At 54.3% G+C, this 19,210-nt stretch overlaps 1 protein-coding gene across 1 annotated transcript in view; it reads left to right on the forward strand.

Annotated features, from left to right (window-relative positions):
* The first annotated feature begins 8,174 nt into the window (after nt 1-8,174).
* Nucleotides 8,175-19,210, forward strand: part of HS1BP3 (HCLS1 binding protein 3) — a 33,714-nt gene continuing 22,678 nt past the window's right edge. Inside the window, exons 1-3 of the mRNA XM_070573213.1 lie at nt 8,175-8,333; nt 14,264-14,429; nt 17,986-18,193. Of these exons, the coding sequence (XP_070429314.1) occupies nt 8,302-8,333; nt 14,264-14,429; nt 17,986-18,193 (406 nt within the window). The 5' untranslated portion in view covers nt 8,175-8,301. The remainder of the gene's footprint in view (nt 8,334-14,263; nt 14,430-17,985; nt 18,194-19,210) is intronic.

Genomic DNA, 19,210 nt, shown 5'->3' on the forward strand with positions numbered 1-19,210 from the left:
TCACATTTTTACATTGTAAAATAACAAATCCACCTTGAAGAATTTCATTATAAGATATCAATATATCAATTATCATTATTAATATATCATTATCAGATATCAATATAAATGAATTCAAAGAAGAATTGACAGATTAAGACAATAGAATAGAGAGTCCAGAAGCAAATACAATGTTTGTAAATATTTGGAACATAATAATGGTGACAATTCCAATGTAGGAAAGGATGAATTGGTCAATAAAGCTTACCAATGGTACTGGATACTTGACTAAGTATTTGAGCCAAAAAAATGACCCTTATGACATAAACCAAAATTAATATCTAGTGAATCAAAGAAACGATTGTAGAAAATATATTTGGAGGAAATATGTAAATATTTATGCAATCTGGGGTAAGGAATACTTTTCTAAGTTTAATTTCATTGTAAAAACCACCAAGAGAGGGGCTGGCCCCGTGGCCGAGTGGTTAAGTTCACGCGCTCCGCTGCAGGCGGCCCAGTGTTTCCTTGGTTCGAATCCTGGGCGCGGACATGGCACTGCTCATCAAACCACGCTGAGGCAGCGTCCCACATGCCGCAACTAGAAGGACCCACAACGAAGAATATACAACTATGTACCAGGAGGCTTTGGGGAGAAAAAGAAAAAAAAATAAAATCTTTAAAAAAAAAAAACCACCAAGAGAAATGTCCACGGCTGGAACTACATAAAAATCTTAAAACATGCATGTAAAAACTTCTAAAAACAGAATTGGCCTTAACCAAATGGTCTAGCTTAACATCACCAATCATGGGAGACATTGGCATTACATGCCCTCTGGTGCGATCACCAATGTACCACTCCTGCCAAATATTAACCTGCATCGAACCATGAGAAATAATTAGACAAACCCCAACCAAGGAGGAGCCCGCACAATTGGCGTGGACCCCTCAGAGATGTCAATGTCAAGGAAGATGAGAAAGACTTGGAACCGTTAGAATAAAGGGGACTAACGGGACACAGCAATTAAATACAATGTGTGACCCTCAATTCATGACTGGGGTGGAGGGTGGGGTTGGGGAGGGGAAAGCAGTTGTAAGTGAATGACATTATTGGGAGAACTGGGCAATTTGAGATATGATTGTGTGTTAGGTAATAGGATTGTGTCTATGTCAAATTTCCTGAGTATAATCGTTGCACCGTGGTTATGAAGGAGAAAGCTCCAGTTCTAGGAAGTATGTGCCGAAGTACTGGGAGTGAAGTGTCATGATGCCTACAACTAACCCTTAAAGGTTTCACGAAAATCAGAGAGAGAGAGAAAAGGATAGAGCCAACATGACGTGTTGGGGTTCGGCGGCCACTCCCCTCTCCAGGCCCAGAGGGTGTACTCCCCCGGTGTGGGGAGTGCCGGCAGTTCTCTGTGCAGTCCTCCCTGGGACTTGCCTTGGCTGAAGAGAGCTGCCTCATGCCAGGTCAGGCCCCTCCTGGGTGGTCGATGTCGGGGTATAAAGGCCCCCCTCCTTGTCCCATCTCACGGTGACTTGGGGGTTCATCCCAGTGCCCCCTGTGATGGGCTGGGGCCTCTGCTGTGATTGCATCCCACTCAGCTCCCCCTGCCTTTTCCTGCTTCTTTCCCTACCCCCAGGTGATCTTCCCACCAGGCCAGCTAGTCCATCTCAGCTGGACCCCAATCTGTGAGTCTAGGTGAAAGGGTGTCCAGATGTGGTATGAACCCTTCCACCTCTCTGTGAGTTCAAAACTTTTTCAAAATAAAGACTTGGCGGAAAAATTAAGGAAAAACCAGATAATATTTATCACAAAGGTTTAGTATCCTTAATATATAAAACATTCTTACAAATCAACAACAAAAAGACAGATGGCCCAGGTTTTTAAATGTGCAAAGGCAACAAACAGGAGAGTCACAAAGAAACATTGTAAGACTAACAAACAGGTGAAAACATGTTTAACCTTGCTAATAATCAAATAAATGTACTTCTAAAACAAATATTATTTTTTACTTGACAAACTGGAGAGGATTTAAGGAAATGAATCCAGGGGTGGCGAGGGTTTGGGAGGGTCCACTCGATTCAGCCTTCCTGGGGACAGTTTGGTGGTAGATATGAAACCCATTTAAAGTGTATCCCTGTGCACCCAAGTTCTCCAACCTGCAGTCACCCTGTCCTTTAGTATCCAAACAAAAGGGCTGGATTTGCTCTGCCCCAGCCAGTGGGAATCCTGAGAATTCCACAATCACCTTTCAAACCAAGCTCTCTCCTATTCCTGCTGACTTGCCACTTTCTGAGACTGTGCTGCTCTGTGGACTCTGCACCCCATTTTCTTCTCTCATTTCTAAGACCACTTCTCCAAGACTATCGTGCACAGTGGGCTGTGAAGGTTTGGGGTGGGGGGCATCCTGGAGAAGCATTACAGAGGAGAACATGACTCAGGGCAGCCACTGAATGCCGCTGTCCCTCCATGGGTGTCCACGTGGTTGGGCACCCCCCGCCCCCATCTCTCCCAGAGCTCAGGAGTTGCCAGCAGACAACTCCCAAGTTTCCTTTACTTTATAATACAGAGATTAAACTCTGTGTCTCATTTCTCTTCTTCCCGTCTCTTGAGACCCTTCCTTACTCAATAGTGTACACACTCAGAGACTCACCAAAGTGTTTCCTGACACACTAGCACTTTTCTCCCAAACGTCCTCCTGGTGTCTCTGGCTCAAACATCAGCTAGGCTTTAAAAGATCACCCACTCGTCTCCCAGCCCCACCACATCCCCTTTCCATCGTCTGTATGTAGCCAAAGGACTAGGTAAGTCAAACGGTACACCTGCACACGGTATGCTAAGTAACCTTTTAAAATGATGGTTTTGGAGGTGATTTAATGTGGAAAGATGTTTACAGGGTGGTAAATGAAAAAGCAAGTTACACAGCAGTATAGACAGGAAGCGTCTGTATTGTTTAAAAGAAAAGATATATCTTATATACAGGTATAGAAAAAAATGTCAGGAGGGCAGGAATAACAAAATCTTAATTGTTACGTCTGGTATAGAAGGAAAGGTGATTTTTATTTTATTTTAATATCTAGAGTGAGCATGAATTATTTCTATATAATAGTTCTAGAAAATCCTCTGCTTTCCTCCTCTGCTTCAGAATCAAGCTTCTGGAAGAGGGTGCCACACTCTCTGTCCCCACCTCCTCACCTCCAGTCTTCCCCTGGGACCACCCGACTCCACCCTCCTCCTCCTAGGTAGGCATCGCTCATCACACCCAGGCCCTCCTGGAACACTCCTTCCCCTTTGTTCATCCTGTGAGTCTGCTCCCTTCTTCTTCCGGATAATTGTTAGCTCTTGCACAGCCCACAAGGCCCCCCAAGCGCAGCCTCCTCACCCAGCAGCCCGTCCCATGCTCCTCAAGCATGCCATGGTTCTCTTGAGGCTCCTGGCTTTGCAATGCTGCCTAGAACACACTTGATCTCTTCTCTCCCTCCTCCTCAATCATCCTTACCCCATATTGAACAGTTTTTGCATCAGGCCTTACTGTAGGTACTTTAGTACTGTATGAACAAGGAATCCATTGCAGAAACCCCCACATAGAGTGGTTTAAGCATTCACACAAGGAGAACTGGAGGAAGATTCCAGGGCTGGCATGGCAGTTCATGTGCCATCAGGTCCCCAGCCTCTTCCATGCTTAATGTGTAGGCCCCAAATTCACGTTTGTACCTCATAGTCACAAGATGGCTGCTGCCTCTCAGTATTATATCTCCTTTCCAGGCAGAAGACAGGAAAGGAGCAAAGAATTTTCACTTAGCGAGGTAAACCCTCCACAGAGACTTCTGTATATGCAGCCAGAATCACGTCACATGGCCCCTTCTAACTGCAAGGGAGTCTGGGAGCATGAGTGTTTTGCCTTTCCAGCCTCAGTGGTAGTAAAAGGCAAAGAGGAAGAGGGTTGTAAGTGGCTTTTGGGATGCTTATCTACAGTGCCTGCCATACGTTTCATCTCATTTCCATCACATTTTATCTCTTTAATTCACAGCAGTGCTATAAATTAAAGCTTTCTGTTATGCCCATTTCACCAATGAGAAAATCAAGGATCAAAGAGATAACTAATCCACTTCTTCATGACCTGGGTCTGGCACTGCCTCCTCCTGGAAGAATTCCTGGATGCCCCAACCCCAGGCTGAGTTAGTTATGTGCCCTTCCCAGTGACCCCTGGGCCTGCATCCATGTTGACATCTCCAACTGTCCCCAAGTGGTCTGTGTGAGCCCCACCAGGGAAGCCTGTGTCTTCTGCATCCCCCAGGGCCTGGCGAGCTCACAGGCCCTGAGCTGTGCCCAAGAGTGTTTGCTGAGTGACAAGTGAGGTGGTGGCCCTTCTCCACTTGGGGCACCAGACTCCTGGAGCACTGAAGCATCACTTTAGGGCACAGAGACAAATCAACAGGTCCCCAGAAGACCCGCCCTGCCAGAAAGAAGGCAAGGTCAGCAGGGCACGGGCAAAACTCCGAGCAGACTCCCTGCAGGCTGCAGCGTCTCCAACGGGCCGCCCTGCCTCTGAGGCCCAGCGACTTCCCCCGGGGGAGACTCAGGCCTGGAACTTTCCTCCCAGGGCAGTGGGAAGGGGGGAATATAAGACCCACTGCAATGTGGTTTGCGTTACTGCAGCTTCAGCCATGGAGGGGGCTCCTTGAGTCAGGCAGGAAGCAGAAAATATCAGATTTAGATCCCACATTCCATGCATTGTATACAATTATCCACTGGAGCCACACAGGGGCACGCAGGACCCACAGAGGCAGAAAACGGGAATTGCTGTCCGGGATGGGGTCACCCTTTCATGGGGAACCTGTCGTATTCTTGGCAGGCACCTGGTGTGCCAAGTCCCCCTGTGGTGTGCACTTGGGAACCTCAGAGCCAGGGTGACTCATTTGCCTACAAGGCATTCGTTACAGGCATGCTGCCAGCTCCAGCCATGGCGGGTAGCCCCCTTCTCTGCAGCCCTCCACCTCTGCTCGCCCCTGAAACTTAAGTGCCTCCCTAGACCCTGCTGGGCTCTCTTCTCCACAGGCTCCCACAGGCAGGCTCAGCCCCACTCTCAGCTCCCGCAGCTTCCTGCCTGTGACCCCCACATCAGTCTCCAGCCCAGGCCAGCCTCCTGAGATTCAGAGCCACAGATCCAGTCACCTCAACGTCCCCTGGCCCTCAAACACCACGTGTCCAAAACGGAACTCATCATCCCACCAGAAATGTGTCCCTTCTCCAGGTGTCCCGCCCCAGAGAATGGTACCACCAGCCACTCACAGGAGCCAAAGCTTAGCAGTGTCCTAACTCCTCCTGCCCACATTCACTCTGTTCTCGAGCCTTGGCCAACTCCACCTCCTAAATCTCTCTCACCTGCGCCCTGTTCTCCACCTGGGGGGCCATCACCCTAGTTCATGCCACCATCATCTCCGGTCCGAACTGTTCTGCAGTTCTGCTCATCTTCTCACTTCAACACCGTATGTTCCAAACTGCTGTGCACAGCATAGCTGGGCAGGTGACTCCTATGCTCACGCCCCTGCGACGGCCTCGAGTTGGGCTCAGGGTCAGCATGAAGCCCTCAGCTCAGTGGACACGGCTCTCCACACCCTGCCCCCTCCCTGTCCCTTCCCCTTGACCTCTCTTCATCCCTCGTTCCCTGAATTCTATGTTCCTTCTTGTCTCTAGGGCTCTATGCGTGATATTCTGTCTACTCTGTTCTATTCCTTCTTACCAGGTTTACCCTGGACTTTGGCTCCCTTAGAAAGCCTTCTCTGATCCCCACCCCAGCCCACCCCAAGTACAAGTGCAAAGAGGCTCCTTGATGGCATCGACTGTGCCTTATTCACTGTGTATTCTCAGTGCCCAGCGCCTCGTGTATGGTTGAGAAACGTCAGTGCGATGGTGGCTGCTCCGCCACCCGGCCCTTCCCAGGAGCCGCACTGCACCCGACTCCGGAGTGCTGAGGGCCACGCCCTTTCCACCGTCCTCTGATGGGAGGCATGTCAATCCAAACAAGACATGGGGACGCTTTGCTACCATCAGCCCTGCCCTACAGACAGATGGGCAGGTGGGCAGGCCCAGCAGACAGCAGGATGGGTTTCCCTGCAGAACTTTCATTCATTCGCTCATCCTTCCATTCATTATGGCTCCTCTCAGCTACAGATTTGAAACAAACCCAATAAAGCATATGAATGTATGTATTTATTCAAGAGACACATTGGGAAAGCGATTCATGTTTCAAAATTTTTTACTGTAGAACTTCTTCATGAAAATCTGCCTCAAATGCATGTAATAACGATGTTGGTCATGATGATGGTGGTGGTGGTGGTGGCCGGTAAGTCAAGGTTCATAGGGACAGTATTCTGTCCCTCCTCAAGGAAACATGACGGACATTACCCCGTCAAGCACTCTGGTACTACCAAGCCCCAGTTTCTGCCATCTCGTCACTGGGGCTCTCACGGAGAGAGCACAGAACAGGGGCGGGGGTTGTGCTTTTCTCCCGGCCCTGTTTCCAGACTCAGCTTTTCTTTTCGGGGACACTTTGGCAGGTGACATGGCCTCTGTTTCTCATCCCATGGAGAGGTGATTCCACCAGGAGAGGATCTTCTGCATGCCTCTACCTCTACGCCCCGCTATGAGGAAAACTGGCCCCTGGACTCCATTGCCCCAGCCCTGGCTGTGGACCCAAAAGTAGCCACTGGAGCCAGGTGAGGCCTAGAGAGTGAGCAGACAGCAGAAAGGAGCCAGAACCTTGAAGAGGGGCCAGGAAAGGGGAAGCCGGAGGCAGCATGTCCATGTGCACACCCTGAGAGTGCAGGGCTGAGCGAGAGCTCCAGAGCCTCCACAGGGCCGGGAACAGAGCCCCAGCTCAGTAATTCAGACATTACCGACTGAATGAATGAGTGAATGAATGAATGAATGAGTGAATGAATGAGTAAAAAGGCTGAGAGAGAGAGGAGAGGAGTTTTGTGATGGAGTCCAACCAGCAGCAGAAGCCAAGCAGCAGGCCCTGTCTTTCAGCTGATAAACATGAGAGCAGCACAAGTGCTCTGCTGACTGACTGTCACATGTGCCCGGCCTTGGGCTAAGTAGTTTACAGGTGGCCTCAAAGAGGTGGACAGTTCACTCATCAGAGTCGGGGGCGGGGAGGGCGGGGGGGGGGGGGGGGGGGGGTGGGGAGCAGTTGGTTCTCTGGGAAAATGCATTCAAGCAGAAGCCTCCCTCCGCCTCCCAGAGGGTAGGAGCAGCTGGGGAGGGCGTGTCCTCAGGAAGGGAAGAAAGGAGCAGGTGGGCACCTGGAGAAGGGTCTGCACACGGGAAGGAGGGGGGGTGTTAGCAGCTCTGTGAGAGGTGAGCTTTGGGCTAACAAACTCTCTCCTTGACCAAACTTTAGGCCCCTCTGAGCCCTCTTCACCAGGCCTTGACCTTGACACCCCACGTCCCCCATTAGTTTAGAGAGAATCCCCACCCCAGATACCTGATCAAGTTCGTCACCCCCTGACTTTGACGTCTAGGCCCTGGCCTGTCTTCAGCAAGAATCCCCCCAGCCTCGCTGTCCCTCTGGTATTTCCCCTCACTGCGTCCCACCCTGCCCCTTGGCTCTCCACCCCACTTGTCTTCGCTGTATTCAGAGCTGGCAATAGTCTCAGATACAGTCTTCCTTACCGTTTTAACAAGAGTCAGAATATCATCTCTTTAGCAGGGGAGAGGAAAGACGGCTTTTTCAGCTTTTGTTGGGAAGGACCGGTTAGCCCCTACAAAGGGGTCTCGTTGCTCTTGTTTGCTGGGTTATATGTTACCTCACTTGGCCCTCCTAACATCTCTCCGAGCATCCCTGGGGCCGTCCCTGGCTGCACTGCTTCCCCAACACTCTCTCCAAGACAGCGGGACCAACTAATGCATTGTGTGAACCGGGGCGCTCCGGGCACTCCTAAGAGTCAAACGTGCGCAGTCACTAAGAAGGCCGGGGCAGCAGGCACAAGCCAAGACTTCCGGTCACCGCCACGAACGCCTCCCTTCCTTGCGCGCCTCCCGGCCGCCCAGTTGGCCCAGGACACGCGGCCGGGCGCGCGGGGACCCGGGTGCGGGTGAGCGGGGCTGCCGCTCAGCCCGCTCCGGTCTCCAGAGGCGCCGAGTCCGCGCACCGTCCCCACCTCCTTGAGTTCCAGAAAAGCCTGGAAATCCACGGCCGCCTCTGGGCCGAGCCCAGTGGCCACTAGGGGGCGGGCCGTGCGCGCGGGGCGGGGACGCGGCGACGCCGGCGCCTGCGGGTCCCGTGACCGCGCGCCCCGCCCGGAGCCGCCGCCGTCATGCCGTCCCCGGCGGTGCTCGTCACCTCCAGGTGAGCCAGACCCCCCGCGCCCCGCGCCGCGGCTCCGGCGACGAGAAGTCCGGGTGCGCGCAAGGCGCCCGAGGCGGAGGAGCAGGCGGAGGCGGCTGGCCTCCCGGGCGCGGCGGTTTCCCTGGACCCAGCCCCTCCACCGCCCTGCACCCGGGGGGGGGGGGGGGGGCAGCATCGAGTGTCCCCGTTTTACAGATGGGGAAACTGAGGCCCCTAGGGGGTAACGAACTCACCCAAGACCCAGTGGAAAGCCTGGACTGGCCGGTCCTGCGCAGGCCAGCGGAGAGGGGACTCTCCTCTCCCCTTCCCTGCCGACCTGCGTTCATTTCTTTTGACCCCCCCAAAAATATACATCCTTTCGGTACTCGACATGTGCCAGGCCCAGTGGTCGGCACTGGGGACCGGGGTGAATCAGACAAGGCCTGGCCCTGCAGGGGCAGATGGGGATGAACCAACGCAGACCTGCCCTGCCGGGGACAGATGCCGGAGGGGACAGGTTGCCATGGGAACACAGGGCCGAGGTGTAACCCTGGCTTCTGGGAGGGCGTCAGTGAGGCCATGTGCTGTAGGAAGAGTGGGTGTGAGCCAGGTGAAGGGGAGCAGAGAGGTGGCAGCTGCTCCAGGAGGTGGCTCAGAAGTGCAGGTTATAGCTAAGGCCTGGGAGGCAGAGGCTGCAGGGTGGGCCCCACTGATCCAGGCCTGGAGGGCCCAGTGCAGGATGGTTCCTGGAAAGGCTGGGATGGACATGGTTTTACTCCTTTCCCCCTTTTTAGTATCTGTAAAGTGACCCAGTGCAAGAATTTTCTTACACTCTACTCATCCCCCCTACACAGAATCTTGGGCTTAGACGCCAATTTATTACATAAACGACTGTCTTACCCAGCCCAACTGTGATTTTTCCAGCTGTAATCTGAACTCCCCTGTGACTTCAGGTCTAGAAAAATATGATTCTTTAAGTAAACTCTGATGTCAGACCCTGCTTGATCTCCTCGGCTTGACACAGTGAGGCTGCAGGTCATATCTTCATTGGCAGAAGAGGTTTCCCTACTGCCACATAAGTCACTTCCTCTCGCTGAGCCTCGGTTTCCTTTTCTGCAAAAAGGAGGTTTGAGATTGGAGCAGGGCCAGCAGCACACAGCTCTCCCAGCCACATGCAGACCCGTGAGGGGGTCGCTTTGGTGCTGGGTGCGTGGGAAGGTGCATGGCTTCCCTGACTGCTCCAGCCTGGGCAGGGCTTGTTCACAGACGGCAGTGGTGCTCGCTCCTTCTTGCTGGCAGGCACCACCAAACCTGAGGAGCCGTCTGCAGGGTAAGTCCAACAACCATAGACCGGCCTCCATGCAGGCTCTTCTCAGTCGGGCCCCAACTCAGCTTCCCAGCCCAGCCTCCCCTCTCATCACCAGGTACATTCAGGCAGAAGTCCTCCAGCAGATCTGTATCAAGGGCCTACTGTGTCCAGTGTATGTCCAGGTTCTGGATACAGCAATGAGCCAAACCAAGTCCCTCTTGTGGAGCGTTAGTGGGGACAGGTGGACAGTAGGTAAATATATGGTGTGTCAGTGATGACAGATAGTATGAAGGAAAATAAAACGGCAGAGGAGATAGAGTGACAGGAGGAGCGAGTGCTGTTTTATATGGTGTGGTCCAAGAGCATCATTCTGATAGAGTGGAACTTGGGCAGATCCCTGACAAGCTCCCTGAGGGAGAGAGCCACGAATGAGAACTCTTGAGAAAGAGTGTACCAGGCAGAGGACAGCAGGAACCAATGTCCTGGGGCAAGAGGGTGTTGAGCATCAGCAAGGAGGCCCGCATGGCTGGAGTGGAGTGAGCGGGGAGAGTGTTGGGTGACGTGGTGAAGAGCTATGGGCTTGGGAGCAGGAGACAGTCAGGACGAGCCTCACAGGCCATGGTAAGGCGTTGGATTTCCTTCTCAGAGCCATGGGACCGGCCTTAGATTTCATGAAGGTCCTTTGTTGCTGTGTTGAGCAGGCTGTAGGGAGCAGGTGCAGCAAAGAGACCATCTACGAGGCTCTTGCAGTCATCCACGTGCGGGCTGAGGGGGGCTTGGACCGGAGGGGTGGTGGTGGAGGGAGGAGCAATGTTTGGGTCCTGGGTTTGTTTGGAAGATGAGCTTTCAGGGCTTGCTGATGATGAGATGTGGGATGTGAGAACAAGAAAGAGGAGTCAAGACTGATTGCAAGGCTTTTGTCCCGAGTTCCTGAGAGAGGGAGGCTGCAGAGTTCCGAGATGGGGGGACTGTGAAGGGAGCGGGTGTGGGGCTGGTGGGAGTCAGCATCGGTCTAGACGTTCATTTTAAGCTTCTTGTGGACAGCCACGTGGAGAGCTTAGTAGACAGCTGGGAGAAGGAGCGTGGCCTTGAGGGGGGTCCAGACCAGAGATAGGACTTTGGGGACCACTGGCCCATAAATGGTATTTAAAGCTTTGGATGCAGATGAGGTCACCTGGATAGGGACACAGCGAGAGAAAAGGTCTAAGGAGGGTGTCTGGGGGGGGACGGGGGGACCCTCCAGGGAAGCTGAGCGGGAGTGGCCAGGGAGGGCACAAAACCCAGAGAGAGGGGGCTTGCTGGAAGCCATGAAGACAGAGCCCCAGGGAGCAGAGAGTGACTTCCAAGTGTCACTGACGTAAGAAGAGAAGCGAGAAGTAACCTTTGGCTTTGACAGTGTGGAGGTCGCCGATGACCTGGGCACGAGGAGCTTCAGTTGTGTGTTGAGGACAAAGATTGGTTGGAACAGATTCAAGATCAAACAGGAGGAGAGGAACCAGAGATGGTCAGTATAGGCCACTGTCTTGAGTTTTGCTGGAAAGGAGAGCAGAGAAATGGAGCAGTAGCTGAAGGGACAGTCAGGCCGAAGGGCAGCCATTGTAAGAAGTGAGGATGATCAGTAAGGAGGGGAACTGATGATGCCGCAAAAAGGGGAGACTTGCAGAAGCACTGTCCTTGAGTAGGTGAGAGGGGTTGCCCTTAGGTAGGAGCCAACCAGTGTGTCCCCAGTGGTGGGGGGAGGGGGTGGGGAGAGCAGATGCAGGCTGATTGCGGATGTGATGGGGAAGCTTGGGAAGTCCTCCGATGGCTTCCCTTTTCTCAGGGAAATAGAATGCAGGGTCGTCAGGGATGAACACGTGTTAGGGTTTTACTGACAGAGGCCACTTAGATGCCATGTCTTGCTACTCAGCAGGTGGTCCTGGGAGCTGGTTAGAAATGCAGACTCTCCGCCGGCCCAGTGGCATAGTGGTTAAGTTTACATGTTCCACTTCAGTGGCCCCAGTTTGCAGGTTCAGATCCTGGGCGCGGACATATACTCAGCAAGCCATGCTGTGGCGGTAGCCCACATACGAAATAGAGGAAGATTGGCAAAGATGTTAGCTCAGAGTGAGTCTTCCTCACAAAAAAAAGAAAGAAAGAAATACAGACTCTCAGGCTCTTGCCAGACCGGGTGAATCTGAATCTGCGTATTGACAAGATCCCAGGCCCCTTGGATGCACTTTCCAGCTTGGGAAGTTTGGTCTAGGACAGAGGTGGGCAAACTGTACCCGTGGGCCAAATCCTGCCACCACTTGCTTTTATAAATCAGGTTTACTATGGCCCATGGCTGCTTTCCACAATGGCCAAGTTGAGCAGTCGACAGAGGCTGTGTGGCCTGCAAAGCCTAGAATATTTACTGTGTTTCTGGCCCTTTACAGGAAAAGTTTGCCTAGGGCGTAGAGGAGCGGGAAAAATGAGTGGATTAGGCTCAGGTACATCAGAGTCACCTGGAGGACTTGTCAAAAGGAAGATTGTGGGTCCCACCCAAGGGCTTCTGACTCAGTGGCCCGAATTTGCCTTGCTGACAAGTGCCCAGGGAGCACACTTTGGGAACCCCCCCATCTAGACCAAGGGAGGGGAGCCAGGTCTCTGCTGCAGCTTGAGGGTTGTAGGTTGTGGCCACAAACTTCAGGTGGGACCTGGCGGTGTGTCCTGGTCACGTGCACTGCTGGCGTGGGAGCAAAGGAGGTGGAGAACTGGAGAACTCAGGAGAGAGGGCGGGGAGCGGGGGCCTGAGGCAGTGGTTCCAGCAATGGAATGGGGCGTCTCAGCTGCAGACGTGTGACAGGACAGGGAGGGACAGGAAAGGTGGTGGCATCATGGCTTGCAGGTCCTGGGGTGGTCAAAGGACTGTCAGAGGTGGGATACTGAGAGGGAGAGAGCGAGCTGCGCCCACAGGAGCTGCTGGTCAGCAGGGAAGTCAGGGGTCCCCCCATCTGCTTTCCTCTGTGGAGAGGCCCCTCCCCCTCCGGCTCTGGGGGGGCACCCCCTTCTATGCTTAGTTGTCGTAACGATCCTAATTCCTGCCTCCTTCCTTCCTCATGCCCTGGAAGAGACTGCTTGGGCTCTGGGGCGACTGCCCTGGAGGGAGTGCACCCTGGCTCCACCTCTGACCCCCGAGGCCATGGGCAGGTGACTCCCTTTTTGTACCTATTTCCCTGTCTGTAAATGAGTCTAAGTAGTAGTGTCCCTCTGTAGGACTGCAGGAGGCGGGAGTGACTCAGACAGGTAAGGTCCTCAGAACAGGCTGCAGTGCTGCCAGCTGCTCACACGCTCACCTTTGACCTTTAGTCTGGTTTTGCTCTCCCAAACTCAGCAGCACTCCTGTGCACCGCCAGAAGCAGCACGGTCTGTACTCAGGGAACGGCCAGGAACGCTCATTTGGTTACTGGCGAAAGGAACGGAAGGCTGATGTGTTTGGTGTGTTTTCCATCTTGCAAGGGCACATTTGGGCTCATATCACACCTTCCTGGAGGCAGGTTTGCGCGGGCCTTCCTGAGAGATGCATGCTTATCGTAGCATTCTGTGTACTGTCTGGAAGCGTTCGGTGTGCAGAGGTTTGTATGGTCAGTGGATGTGTATACACACTTCATATGAAGGCATATACCCCAGTTGGTGACAGTGGCATCACATTGGTGACTGTCACATGCCTAGTGTGGAGACGGGAGGAATCTGTGTGGAAGAAGTTCTGAGGGACAAGGTGTCTTCGATGGATTGGGACATTAGTCCAGAGAGAGAAGGGGCCTTGCCACAGGCACAGTTTTAGCCCCGGAAGCACCACCCGCCCCCCCCCCCCCCCCCGCCCTGGGCATCCCCTTTCTTCTGTTCTGAAAGCCCTGCCCAGCACAGGGTAGGTCTCGGCCTTGACGATGCCATTTCCTGTCATAAGTGTTCGTGTGCACGGGTCTGCATTGCCCCTTACCCAGGATACATTTAACCTTTTTTCTCCCTTCCGAGAAAATGCTTCATCCCTTGTTTGCATACAGTTCGGCACGTTTGTGTTGTGTTACAGACTCTTGAACACCTATAACGTCTTGTGGAGTGTCTTCTCTAAGCCTCACACAGTGGCCTTCTCATGCCTTTCGGGGCCCGGGGCTGGTGGGGGCCTCACATCCAGTGCCTTCCCGCTTCCCCAAGCCAGGTGGGCGCTGTAGTAGCTCTGCCGCCCTCTGCCTGGCTGAAGAGATGAGTCTGCCTCTCCAGATTCCTGGTGGGGTTTCGTTCCTGCGTTGTGCACGCACAGCCGGGGAGCCCCCAGGATGCCATCCCCTCCAATCCTGCGGGAGCTCATGCCAAGTCTGTGTAAGACACCTAGCTGTGCGTGATGCTCCGTGACCCTCATCATCTCTGCTCTCACCTGTTTTCTTGCTGGGAGCGACACTTCGTCTGGGAGCAACCCAAAGGCAGGGCCCAGGCCTGTGGCCTGGGAAGCCAGGCTTGATGAGGGGTAAGTGGGTGGCTTGGAGCAGTGACCACTGAGGAGTGCCAGTGGAGCAGCCTTGCACCCAGGCCTGCCGAGCTGTCCCAAGGTCCTGCCTGCGTTTCCCTTGAGAAGCCTGCTGACTTGGACCTGAGCTTCCTTTGCCTTCTCTCCCTTTGGCAGGCGAGTTCAGAATGTCCACACAGGCCTCGACCTGACGGTGCCCCAGCACCAGGAGGTGCGGGGCAAGATGATGTCGGGCCACGTGGAGTACCAGATCCTGGTGGTGACCCGGCTCGCTGCGTTCAAATCGGCCAAGCACAAGCCCGAGGATGTCGTCCAGTTCTTGGTGAGCTGGGGGCTCTGCCAGGATGCTCCAGAGGGTGTGCAGGGCCCAGGGGTCCAGGTGGGCAGTCACACCTGCCACCAGCGGGCGGGTGGCATCAGGGAGCGGACACTTCTCTAGCCAACACTGTCTCAGGGCCTGGACATGTCGAGCGGTAAGGACACAAGAATGAATCAAATTCCTACACTCCATGGGGAGACAGACGTAAAGAGACAGATGCAGGTATGACAGGAGCACATGGGCTGAGGGAGTGTGGAGAAGGGGCACCTAACCCAGCCCAGGGAAAGGGTCCCAGAAAGCTGCTCGGAAGAGGTGAGGGCCGAGCTGTGGTTTAACAAGCAGGTGGATTTAAGCAGCAGCAGAAGGGTGTCCCAGGCAGAGGGTATAGCCCAAGCAAATGCACAGAGGCTGGAAACAGGGTGTTGTGTGGGGACCTGTGAGAGTCGAGTATCGTCCTGGGTGAAGCAGGAGAAGATGAGGTGATGGTGGGCGGAACCAGGGCACGGAGGGCATGCAGCCAGCCTGACTTCTCCCGCAGCCAAGGAGGAGTTTCAAGCGGGGAGTGATGTGGTCCTCTTTGCCCCTCTCTGGCTGGTCTGATGGGAGAGTGGAGCTGAATTGGAAGGAACGGGGCAGGGGGTAGGGAGCCCAGTCACGAGGGAATATGGCAGTCCCCCTGTGAGGGCTGGGAGCAGGCCAGCCGTCATTCATATGGAAGGAAGGGAGAGACTTGAAACTATTTCCAAGGTGTGCTAACTGATCATTTCCACCAACTGAAGGAGCACCAGCGGGGGCAGGTCTAGCGGGGACATGTCGGGTGTGAAGTGTCTGCCCAATGGATCCAGGAGGACGGATACATGCAGCTGGAGTGTGGGACGGGGGTCGGGCATAAGGGGCAGATTCGGGAGGCCTCAGCTGGGGGGTGATGTTGAAAGTCTGGGAGTGGATGAAGTTGCCCAGAGAATGGATGTGGAAGGTGGCGGGAGGGGCTGAGGAGGAAACCCCGGGATCACCAGCAGCTCAGGGACAGTCACAGAGAAGCAGGAGCCTCCGACGAGGCCGAGGGAAGAGAAGAGGGTGTCGTGGAGTCCCGGGAGCTGAGGGAGGAGAGAGTTTTTAAATGAAGGTAAAATGAGCAGGAGTCCCATGGTAGACAGGCACGCGTCGCTTAACACCTGGGATACGTTCTGAGACATGTGTTGTTAGGCAATTCCATCGTTGTGTGAACATCAGAGAGTATGCTTACACAAACCTAGATGGTATACACCATACACCTAGGCTGTATGCTAGTAATCTTATGAGACCACCATCATATATGTGGTCTGTCATTCACCAAAACGTCGTTCTGTGGTGCATGACTGTATCTGAGGTCAGTGTCCCTGGACGTGAGGGAGAGGCAGCATTCTGGGAGCCCTGAGGAGCACCCAGGCCCGTTTACTCAGTCCTGTTCAAAGGCCTGGCTTTACACGTGAGGGTGTGCGTGAGGACATCTTTAACACCTCCACGTGTTACATAGTGCCGCTTTTTCCTGACTGATGACACCCGTACCCTGTGGAGAGTGTGTGCATGCACAGCTGCCCATGCGTGCAGGTACTTCTCACACATTTTAAACCCCCTGTGAGGGCAAAGGAGAGCACATCTACTCCCCATTAGATCTGAAATCTCTTTGAAGTTTCATGATTTCGCTTAAAAAATTTTGCGTTCTACTCCTCAAAAGGATATAGATGTTTTAATATAAAAATGAATTGAATTTCTAACCAGAGAGTAAAACCAGCCCCCGGAAGGGGCACTGTATTTGCTTGTGGTTTAGCAGACACCACGTGCACTGACTTAGAGCAGAGGGACGCGAGGTGGGCTTGGGGCCCACGAGGCACCAACTGAGCAGGGGCTCCCACCCCTGCCTCAGGGCCTCTCCCTTGGCCTCCTCTCCTTGCTGCTGCGTAGGTAGCTACCTGAGAAGACCTTGTTTGGAACACTAATGAGCATGGGCCTTAGATGGGGGCACTCCTCTGACTTGAAACTCCCCACACTCGGTGCCCTGGAGACATCGGCTCCCAGAACCCCAGTCCTGATGAGTCTGTGGGACCGGCCTGTGTAGAGCAGTCAGGCCAGCAGAGGGCGCTCAGCCCCCAGGGTCAGGGCCTCCAGGATTGGGCTCAATCCCTGCCTGGCTAGAGTCACCGGTTCTCAGGACCGCTGGGACTTGGAGCCTGTGTCACTTTTGTGAAAGGATCCTCTTACCTTTCCGTGGGGCTGTTCTCAGGAAGGCTCTGGAGCCAGCCACTGTGTTGACAACTGCAGGCTTAGTTCTCTGACCTAATGACTCTCCTTGGGGTGGGGGGTTCTGCAGTCCCCCAGTGCCCCAGCCACCTGCTGGCGTCTGCAGCCCTACAGGCTGGGGGTTCTGGTGATAATGCTGGTTAGCCAGGGCTGCATGCTCCAACACAGCTGTGCAGTGGGATTGCCAGGTCTCCCAAGTCTCAGTGTATCCAGACTCCCCACAGCCCATCAGCCATGACAGCATTTTAGTGGTGTGCTGTGGGCGCAGTCCTGGCCGGGGAGTGGAAGTGGGAATATCCATGTCTTCACACTCAGTGCTCTCACAGAGGAGCTGGGCAGACAGGCCCAGCATATAGGAGAACACAGAGGAGTCCAAGACAAGGGTGGACGCCAGGCTGTTGGTGTGGTGTGTGACACAGAGCAGGTAACTCTTCTCTGAGTGCACGTATTGGGTTGTACAGACCTCGGCAATGACACCACTGGCTGTGCTGTGTTTGGCTGCTCGCTCCACGCGAGACCTGCAGCCTCCTGGGGTAAACACAGAGTAACCACAGCAAGAGCTTGAGAAGTGAGGAGTGAACCCTTGGCTGCAGTAGGGGTTCTAGGCAGGGGCCGAGAGGAGGCCCTGCAGGACACTGAATGCTGCCCAAGGTGACTTAGATGGCCCAGGACCACCTTCTAACAGCCAGCAGGAGCCCTGGCCTGCTTCCCTAAGGTCCCAGTACATGCCCGGGTCCTGGCTGACAACAGGGCTGAGAAGGAAACCAAATTTGCAATATCTGGGTCTTCACCACCTGAGCACTGTGAGGACCGTCCCTGCTGGTCGTCAGAGCTGCTGCTAATTCATGGGAGAACGATCCAGAGATCTGTGCTGAGAAAAGGTGACTTGTGTTATTGCAGGAAGATGACCTAATAGCCAGCCGGACCATAAGGTCACCCCACTAATGCGCTGAAAGCCCAGAAAGGAGGTGGCAGCCATGGTCACCTGCAGGCCAGGCAGGGTCCCTGTATCAGATGTGGCAACCTGTGACAGTGCCCAGATCCACCATGACTGCATCTTCCCTTTGGGCCACTGAGCCTTTTGTAATTGAGCCTGGCATTGACCAGGGAGTGGAGGAATGGGCCTGAGGCAGGAGCTGGGCGGAGGGGCAGGAGGGAGGCCCACCTGGTGCAAACTTCCTGGGGCAGCCAGCCCTCTGGGACCTCTGGTTGGGCTGGGAGAGGAGCGCTCTCCGCTCTCGCTCTTCACTCGGGAAACCGCGTGCTCCTCTCATTCCAGGTCTCCAAAAAGTACAGCGAGATCGAAGAGTTTTACCAGAAACTGAGCAGCCGTTATCCAGCGGCCAGCCTGCCCCCACTCCCCAGGAAGGTCCTCTTCGTCGGGGAGTCTGACATCCAGGAAAGGAGAGCTGTGTTCGACGAGATTCTGCGCCACGTCTCAAAGGATGCTGAGCTGGCCAGCAGCCCAGAGCTGCTAGAATTCTTAGGTACGTGAGGCTCTGTCCCAAATCCCTGAGGTCTCCCTGGCCTAGGACTAGGCATCGCTGCCCTGGCTTGGCTGGAGTGGCTCCACAGCTGCCTCCTACAGCCCATGGCTTCGACCAGGCTGTTGAGGCAAGTGGGCCTGACCTCCATCCTTGGGCGGGGTGGTGGGCAGAAGGACACTGGGGCCCAGCCCTCAAGGACTGACCACCTGGGTGCCAGACGGGGCTCACACAGGGACCTTCTCCATAGTCTGACCCCACCCGTGTCCCTCCTGGTCAGCCCCATCCCCAGAGCTCCCCCGACCCATACACACACACACACCCCTCCTCACCTTCTGCCAGCCAGGCCTGGGGACCTGCAATATCCAGAGAAGGCTGGGCCCCCACAGCCAGGCTGGTGACCTGGCCCCTGGGGACACCTCCCTCAGCTTGCACCCTCAGCAGAGATGCTTGTGGGTGTAGCTCCAGGCAGAGGCTGAGCCCACGGTGATCCAGAACCACCTTCCCCCACCCAGTTATGGGGTCTTGAATCCTTGCAGTTCCTGTCCCAGCCTCCTCCATTCTCTTTATAGACTGACAGGTGGTTGTGAGATTTCAGCAAGCCAACACATGTAAAGTGCTGAGAACACAGCCTGCCTCAGAGGAAGTGCTGTAGAAACGATGGCTAACATTTTACCCCCAATGCGGCCCCCTACACTCAGAACACCCCAGGTGGGTCCCATTCTTGCACGAACGCCCCAAGGCAGATAAAGGACTTGCATACCCTCGGGTGGGAACAGGTCCCATCGTGAGCTGCTGGACCCCCACCTCTGACCTTCTCCCCTCTTTGGACCTCTCCATTTGACTCTTTTCCCAACTACTGTGGATCTCCTATTTCCACGAGACAGATGGGAAATTTTCCAAAGAAAATTAGCAAACAGTAAACCAATTTTTTAAAAAAATGAGGGGTGGGAATAAAAGCAAAACCAGTGAATGCAGAGGCCATGACTGGGTGAGGCTGCAGAGCCCAGGCTGCTTCTG

Source organism: Equus przewalskii, chromosome 14, assembly GCF_037783145.1.
Source record: "Equus przewalskii isolate Varuska chromosome 14, EquPr2, whole genome shotgun sequence".
Lineage (NCBI taxonomy): Eukaryota > Metazoa > Chordata > Mammalia > Perissodactyla > Equidae > Equus > Equus przewalskii.